The 9,231-nt window shown below is 37.3% G+C and overlaps 1 protein-coding gene across 1 annotated transcript in view; it reads right to left on the reverse strand.

The window, feature by feature from the left end:
- Positions 1 to 8,985, reverse strand: part of LOC110823642 (Sec23/Sec24 protein transport family protein) — a 35,126-nt gene extending 26,141 nt beyond the window's left edge. Inside the window, exons 1-7 of the mRNA XM_088207857.1 lie at positions 8,754 to 8,985; positions 7,614 to 8,550; positions 5,538 to 5,768; positions 5,256 to 5,330; positions 5,024 to 5,122; positions 2,182 to 2,293; positions 17 to 144 (exon numbers count right to left, since the gene is read on the reverse strand). Of these exons, the coding sequence (XP_088063983.1) occupies positions 17 to 144; positions 2,182 to 2,293; positions 5,024 to 5,122; positions 5,256 to 5,330; positions 5,538 to 5,768; positions 7,614 to 8,492 (1,524 nt within the window). The 5' untranslated portion in view covers positions 8,493 to 8,550; positions 8,754 to 8,985. The remainder of the gene's footprint in view (positions 1 to 16; positions 145 to 2,181; positions 2,294 to 5,023; positions 5,123 to 5,255; positions 5,331 to 5,537; positions 5,769 to 7,613; positions 8,551 to 8,753) is intronic.
- Between the last annotated feature and the right edge of the window lie 246 nt (positions 8,986 to 9,231).

Here is a 9,231-nt window from a genome sequence, read left to right on the forward strand (position 1 = left end):
TATTTCACAAACAAACCATGTATTCCTTTGAAGCAACAAACTCAACAGTCCCTCTGCAAAGCTCAGGCCTTTCATCAGCATCCCTACGCCTACCATCAGGACCCAAATTGCAATGGTAGTCTCGAGGAGTCTCATCAGTATAACCTGCAACCAGAACCGTTAATACATTAGGCATCAAAAGAGAAAGGCGCACCACTTGCACCGCATTCAATGATCTTGATGGGTGGTAAGATTTGAGATTGCTTATTCCATACTTATACACAGTTTTAAGCATTTGGTTTCAATCTTTCCATTTGGTAACATGAAGTACTGAATGTTAATTAAGTTCTTAAGTTCTAATTTTTTAAGTCCTTTTTTCTTTACCTAACAAATATCTTAACTACCCTCTTCATATCTGTTTAATTTTTTTTTAAATACATTTTTTTGAAATACATATCTGTTTAAAATTAATAATGTACATATATAATGTAAGTTATAAAATATTTGTAGTAAACATATCATTTATTGATTTCTTTACCAAAAAACAATTACTGCTTATTTTTCCAATCAGCATTTTATCTAAATGTATTCCTGTGTATTTTTTTAAACGCATACTGTTTTAAACACATTCCCAAACACCATCTTATTTGATGAACTTCAATAAGAAGACTCAAGAACGCCATTCTACAAAAGTTTGTGTTACTGTAAATTATGAAACACCAAGGCAAATAGCTAGAATATGCAAAACTTCCTATTGACAAGGTAAGTCCAATGACCTCCGAACAAATTAACAGAAGAATGACAATAACAAGATTAGTTATCAGATATAAATATATCCAACGTAGACAAAACACAAACTGGTAGAATCAAAAGAAAATGGGAAAAAAAGGCTCTACAGGTCGTTTGGTAGCAATTCATATCCTATTTACTATTTTTCTTTTAAAAAGTAATAATAAAACAAATATACAAGAGAAATAGTATAAATACAAGGAGATTGAGGAAAGCTCATTTGTGGACTTGTTCAAAGGAGTTTCGGAATCTACTAGGTAGAATCAGTCTTACTACCTTCCTTTCACAGGAGATAGGTGGCAAGATCGAATTAGAAGGAGATCCAAAATTGACCACTTTCTTGTCTTTGTACATTTGCCATGCGAAAAAAAAAAAAAAGATCTGCCATGCTCACAGCCTAGTGCAAAATATATTTTCCTCACTCAACCTCCGACCATTTTGATCTTTGTTTGGAGGCAAGCTGTGGTCAGGAAGAGTCTCTGGTGGATGGCTATGCTAGTTTCAAAATCTCAAGAAAGCCATCTCAAGTCAAATCTAGGATTAAGCAGTATAGCAAGAGTGAATTTGGAGACATGGAAGCAGTAATTAGACAACCTAGAAAGAGAGAGATTTTTATATCGGATATGGAGGAGAAACAGGGCTTGGCTAGGGTAAAGCAAGTGAACCTTGGGACCAAAGATCTAGAGCTAGTTGTCCCAAGGACGACACAACTATAAGATTCTTTCAAAACCTTGCTTTGCTGGCCAATATAAAAGACATACTTTACAGCGAAGAGCAGGGAGGCGAATGGCAATGCTTTCCAATAGTGGCATGAGAACAGCAGGAAGAAGCTTTTTTGAGAACCTAAACAAGAACCTCATTAGAATCCTTCCATTGACAGTTTGGATTTATGCTCCTTGGTGAATTGGGATGTGAATTGGATCAAGAGGCTATTTACAGAGAATGAGATTCTTTACGCTCTCGAAAGCTATAAGGGTAATAAAACCTCGGGCCCAGATGGTTTCTTCATGTTGTTTCTTCAAATGTATCAGCAAACATTAAGGAGGACTTTTGTGCAACCTTCGCAAATTTTTATAAGAACGGGACCTTCATGTGAAGTCTCAATTAAACCTTTTGGTTCTCAGTCCAAAAAATAAGGGTACCTTCAACATCGAAGATTTTAGGCCAATTAGCCTTATGATTATGTCTATAAATTTCTAGTTTCAGTTTTGCTGTAATGAAATTACTGCAGATTTTGGAAAGATGAAATGAACAAAATTCTTACCATTTAGAAGAATAGACTGAAATTATCATGCCAAAAAAATGGTACAGATATCTATGAGAAGAATAGGAAATTTTCATGGAATTTCCTAATGATTCAACAGTCCCTTAGCATTAATTTCATACTGACCATTAGCATTATTTCATACTAACCACACAAATTACAGATGAATCGCCTCCCTTGATCAATGAACTTCATGAAAGGGTTTATATAGCCTTTACATCGAGCACATCGAACAGGACCACTTTCCCCAAAGTCCACAACCTATACAACAAATCATGATTATTTATATAATAGCAAATCAAAGAAAAACTTTGGTAGTATAAAGCCACGTGGCAAAAATTTCACAATCATTAATGAATAAACAATTTGGTGAAACACTAATTATTGACTTGAAAAAAATCAATAGAAAAAAGAATTAGCCAATCAACAAGAAGCTACCAATTAGGGCCATTAAACCAACAAAGCATTGCAAAGAAAAGAAGTCCATCACGAAACTTTCTACATTAAGAGTTCACCTCAAGGCTCAAACAAAAGAAAACAAAGATTTCCTATACGCTAACAAGCCTAAGTTGAGGATCACTGTTATTAACTTTCAAGAAGAGTTTAACTTGTTCACTTTCCAGTAAAACCTACTGAAGAAGCACTAACCATGTCATAAAATATTAAAGCTTTTAAAATGGAAATCCATCTAAGTAGACGCCTAGACACAGTTTCCATCAATAACAACTAAAAGGATTCATTAATTAAAAATTAAGAACATTACTCCAATACCTAGTGGTTCATTGAACATGCAGAACATCTCATCTATAATGTAGGTTCCATTTGTTCAAGCTTATAGAAGGTGCTTCTGCAAACATTAAGCATCAAACCCCCAAAAAATACTACCTGCTGTCACTTTCCTACTTAAAATAAAATATCATTATTTTATTTTAAGTACATGAAAGAGAAATTAATCAGGGAGAGAAAAGAACAAAGTACATTAGTTGGGGATAAGCAGTCCTCTAAAATAAAGAACAAAAAGACTGAAACCGAAAATCAAGAAAGAGCCGCCGCCCCAACCTCCAAAAAATCAGACAGAACAACTACCCAACCTCTTTGCAAAATAGCCAAAAGATATCTCCATATTGCCCATACACTTTAGCCCAGAGAGAGATGAAAAAAGCCATCCTATCCCAAGAAGAAGAGGTAAAATTCGCTGTAAAAAGCCTTTAGCTTTCTCTCCAAATAAAGCACCCACAACGCAGTGAAAAGAGCTTCTATCAAGGTAACATTTCTTCCTTATTCTTCCCAGTACTATTAAGAAGAAAAGACAAAACACTCGAGAAAAGGGGAGCCACTCACTTAACACCAAAAGTGTCAAATAATCCAGCCCAAAGCCTCCAGGCCAGGTTACAAGACAAAAATAGGTGACCTAGAATTTGCCTTCCAACAGCACATACATCCAGGGACCACAGTAGGGCCACCATGCTTGAAGAAAATCAATTTTGTAGCGACTGTCAAGAATAGTTGCTCAACAAAAGCCTTAAACTCTCAAACAGTATTTACCTCCCAAGAAACATTTATCGAGAGCACATATTTTATTAGTAGGATTCTAGATAAGCAAAGAAAGAGGATTTATGGTGTAAAAACCTGAAGAGTCCATAATCCATATTCTATGATTAGGATTTAAAGAAATGTCAAAACGTTAAAGGAGGTGAAGCAAGGAGAAGCAGTCAATAGTTTCCTGGTCATTGAGGTTTCTAAGAAAAAAAAAAGTAAGAGAGAGAGAAATTTCAGGATGTTTGACCTTCGGGGCAGATAAGGAGATGAAATAAAAGGGCATTGTGACATAGGAATGGTTACAAAGGCACAGAGAATGGCTAGGCAAAGGATATTCCAGTCCAACATATGAATTATTATCATTTAAATAAAAATATATATAATTTTATTATATTCCTATACCCCTTTTGGTAGTTATAAGCCAATCAGAAACACCATTACCCATGCTATAAGAAATTCATCAGCTTCTTTAATTAGTAAATGTTGTTTAAGTTCAACACAAGTAACATGTTTACACTTCTTCCTCTATGTTTTTTTTTTAACAAAAAGAATTTAATAAAGTTGATGCAATATAGTTGTTTTAAAAAAGTAAAGAGAGCATGAAATAAATCAAAAATCTCCCATGATCGTCACAAAAAGAGAATGAAATTTCTTTCACTAAAACTCGCACTTGCAAAAGCAATAAGCAAAATTGTGGAAGCTACAAATAGAAAATTTCTTTCATGTGAACGCTCAAGTTGAAAACTTAAGCATGGTTCTACTTGCTTTCAAATCTATATGCACATTCTACTTGCTTTCAAATCTATATGCACATTATATATCCTCACATAAAAGACATTACCGATGCTAAAAGCCAAAAGTGATAGCACGAGACCTACAATGTGAGAGGGGGAGAGGAAGAGGAGGGAGGGATAACTCTACACATCTTGCAAGGCATGTCTTGTCGCACTTTCCAATCACAACTTCATCCAGAATGGTTCTCAAATTTCAATTAAAAGAATATAACATATGCCAATAAAGTGTTTTTCATCCATCTCAAGAGCACAAGAAGCAATGCTGGCTCAGACGCACCAGCTTTTGCCCAGGTAATAATATTTGTAGATCATATAGGACTAACACTCTTGATCTCTAAAACAAATCATATTATCAATAATTTTTATATATCCCTATTTGAACCATATAGAGCAAGTGAAATCAACTTCTAACATCTGGTAACAATTGCCAATCTATCAATCCATGCCAGCAAAACCCATCTCTAAAACATAGAAGACTTCTTCTAACACTAGTGCTTACATTTTTTAAGAAGACTAGTGCTTACATTTTATGTATAAGGGAAGGATGAGGGGAAGTGTTAACATATAAAGTTAAACAATGCATCTTGAAAAGTTTCTATAAAGAAATACATCTTTAAAACGATCACAAAGATAAAAAAAAAATGATATCATGCATTACTTGGATAGGTTCCTCAGATGCATGAGGAAGAGCAAAAGGTTGGACCAACAAAGCCAACTGCATCCCTGATGTAGCTAAAAGGTCAGCCGTGCATGGGATCTGTTATGCCAAAAGCAAGAGAATCATGATATTTCAACCCCTCCCAAAAGAAAAATCATGAAAAGAAAATAACTATTCATAAAACATAAGTGAATACAAAGAACCATAGCTTGTCCACAGCAAGTATAGTCACCTGATTGATGGTGCACCTCATGTAGCGTGGACTGCAGTTCCCAGTATCTCTAACAATGTAGTCACTCGTGGCAGGCTGTCAGAAGATTGCAAATCGTCAGAAAGGAACAAATAAAAGATGTCAGTCCTACAAACATTATCTATGTATTGTATGAGAGGGAAAAGAACAAAAAATAGAGAAACTGTAGATAAGATGATTATATATATATATAAACACTCAGCAAATCTGTAACAAAATCAAGCAAATTCCCTCTATCTTTCAACAGTATAACAGATAATCTACCGGAGGAGGGTTGGCTTGATTGCCATGACGTGTTTCATGAACAATTGCTGTTGAACTTGGAACAGGCCTTGGAATTTGATTAGGATCAATCTTTGACGGTGCTGCAAGAGGTGCTCCAGTATGGCTCATACCTGGTGATATAGCAGTCATGGACTGAGTTGGTAGTGGTGGAGGCATGCCAAATGCTCTCGGCGGTTGCATAGCACCAGGAATTGGAGGAGGTGGAGCAACCTGTAGAAAAGTTCAAGATATGCAGAATCCAGGATATACATCAAAAATTGAAGAGTAATTACCACCAAACTTTCAACTAAACCATTCACTAACAACTTCATAGCAACTAAAGATTAAGCAGTGTTAACAAAGGGGGAAAAGAAAGAAACAATAGGTAAACAACAAGTTTCAATGCATTCAGTGCAGTTTTATTAGTCCTGGACTTTTTCTCAAGAAGATAATTGTTTAGAATGAAGAGCAAAATCAATAAACAATTCACATCATTATCCTAATAACAGCACTGAACTGGAAGGTTCAAGTGGCTGGTCTCTTCTTTGAGAAGTTTGACAGCATGAAATCTCAATGCCAGAAAGGGTCTCTTCTTAATTTTTTTTTTTTTTTTGAGAAGGGTGCTTAATTTGAAATCCATTTTTAAAACTCTTGAACTGATGCTCCTGTCAACAAAACAAAAAATTCTTCACTTGATGAAGCCAAATGAGGGACACCCACGCTTCTCTTTTAAAAAGCCAATTGGAAGAAAGATACTCCCAAAAATCAGTAATGACTTCATGGGAAGCTTCTAGAAGAGGAATTTATCTATTTACAATTTTAAAAGACAATGGGATATTAATCAAGATTACCTTGGCAAAAAGATACCAAGTCTATAGAAATGATGGTCTTGGACCATACATCTTCAGGAAGATTAACCGAATGGTAGCTAAATACCCAGAATCATAGGTGTAGTTGGTCTATGCAAATATTAATAGCATTTTCAACTCGTTGATAAATGGTAATTAACAGTAGAAACCTCTTTTGTTTAAGAGAAATATATGGTTATCCATACTAGGCTTGTGTATAGTTAACTAAAGTCCAGTCTCGTACTTCGCTTTTGCAACTTTGCAAAATCACCCCACTGCCTCTGGAATACAAGTTTCTTATCCTATGAAGGACCACCATACGTAGATAGAGAAAACTAGGGACACTATACTTCTCAAGCACTACTGATGCAAACACTACTATTGCAAATTACATTATTCATGTCCAACTCAGTTAACGCAAGAACTTAGATATTATTCAGAAATCTCTTTACTCAAAGTGACACCCCTTTGCAATCCCAGTAGCTAAAAGCATACCAATTGAGAAATTTTTGCAAACAACACGGCTCATCCTTCTACACTTTTAATTAATAGTTAATAACAAAAAGTAAGTTTCAATAAGAAATATGGATCTCTATTAACATCAAAGTTGATCTTTATTTTCTCACATAATTAATCATCATGCATAGAATGCTCAATTTGGCTACACTGACTTCTTAGATATGTTGCTAGAAACTTCTTTGCAGGATAGAGCAATCCCGTAGGGATATTTTGTTAAGATATTTGTGTGTTGTATCTAGGAACCTAGTATATAACATTTTTGAATATCTCAGAAAGACCAAAGTTAAATGACATTTTTTGCAACTCTGGCTTTTCTATAACAAAAATTATATCCCGAATGTTCCATTTCCATCCTTGATAAAGCCAAATTTTCTCACACCTCCATAGTCCATCCTCTTCTTTTTTGTGCTTCCCATTTCTAGTTTCTAATTTCAGATGATGTTTTCTTTTTATCTCAAAAAAGTGTCAGCTATCCTCTCTCCAAAGCACTTTTGCTTTATGGGCAGCTTATGCAATTAGGAATAAAGATTCAGTTGTTATTTTCTTCTAAAATTGGAAGAAAGTTCAGAGTACCTAATCCATATATGTAATTTATAATGCCACATTCTACTAGCAGATTCAGACATTCAAAAGAAATTTAGTAGAATCAGATAAATATCATAAATTTATAGCCACTAGACAATAAGTATTAAAAATTTCCTGAATGTACCTGCTGTGGTTGCACTGACCACTGCGCTCCATAAGGAGAACCTGGAACCAACGGTCTTCCCTGAGGTGCACCAGGAAACATTGGTGGTTGTTGCATGGGAGGGCCAGGCGGTGTAGTAACCGACAAAGTTCCTAGAATAGAGTGCGCGCTCGCAGCCTGAGGAGGAGGCCGAGCTGAGGCCAGTACTGGAGGTGATACAACAGGTGGTTGGGGAGCACCACCAGAAGGAGGAAACCGAGGTCCACCTAAAACAGCCCCCGAACCAAACACTGATGGTCCATTACTGATTGGAGCACCAGGCGTGTTTGAAGTGAGCACCAGAGAACTGCCAGCCACCGGCAAAGATGAGCCAAACGTACTAGGGCGAGCACCTGGAGGAGGAGCGACTACACCAGCTTGCAAACTCGAAGATGGGAAAGGACCAGAAGATGTTGCAGGAGGAGACACAACCTGAGGCCCAACCGAAGAGGGCGGAGACCCAGTAAACGGCCTAGAACCAAAAGCGGGTGGCTGACTGAAAGGCGGACCAGTGGGTCTTCCCGGGCCTGAATTTGAGGACAACATGGATGGTAGGGATCCTGAAGGAGGAAATGCACCTCTTGGAACCGCACCAGGAGGCGGGGGAGCCCGAGACACTGGCGAAGCAGAAGGAAAACCAGGGGAAGGAGCGGAGTGAGGAAAAGGCGGTGGTTGACGGAATGGGACAGGCCTAGGACCGGGATTGGATACCGGAGGAGCGCGATTAAGATTCAAATTTTGCACATTATCGGCTAAGAAACTCGGATTTCCTTGAAAATTTGGGTTATAATTAGGTGGTGGTGGCGTTTGTTGCATACTGGTTCCTGGTCTAGGCGCCCCTGGAGGCACAGGAGCTGCCATACTCTTCAATCCTCCAATTTACCACGGCCGCCAACTAGAATAACAACACGATCCAAATCTACACGAAGAGAAACAGAAACAAGCTAAATTATCAACAAATCCACAATTACGAACTACACAAAAAAAAAAAAAAGAAATCACGTGCCAAACACAAAAGAAAGGGGCCCGAAAACCTTGATCGTTCCGAAACAATAAGATCGGATCAAACCAAAGAGAGTTCCATATTCAAAAGACGGCCAATCAAGAATAAAATAAGATTACCTAGGATCCGAGAAATGCACGGATCTCTGCGTTAACAAGCGTGGAGCTCAGATCTGGGGGCGGGGGAAGGGGATAGTAATTACCTGGACAGGGTTTAGAGTGAAGGAGAAGCTAATTTAGGGTTTTGATACCAGATGGTGAAACGAGCGAGACGAGATAATTGAATCGGAGATGAGCGGAGGAAGAAGAAGGCTGGTGTTGTAACGCTGGGGGGGGGGGGGGGGGGGGGTATGCGTGTCTCGGCCTTGTTACGTCGTATGTTTGTGCTGTGCGGGCGTATTCTTGGGATTGTAAGAACTGCGAAATCTATTACCAGTCTTTTTATGGTCAAAATTACCGTAACGGAACGTTTGGGTAAAATGGAAATAGCCTTTAAAATGTCTACTTTCCACGTTTATAAACTATATACATTTAATGGGCAAATATTATTTGAATAATAGTAATACACCGTATTTGGAAAATTTGCACATTGGGGAAA

Source organism: Carica papaya, chromosome 1, assembly GCF_054855325.1.
Source record: "Carica papaya isolate Zhongbai chromosome 1, ASM5485532v1, whole genome shotgun sequence".
NCBI classification, from domain to species: domain Eukaryota; kingdom Viridiplantae; phylum Streptophyta; class Magnoliopsida; order Brassicales; family Caricaceae; genus Carica; species Carica papaya.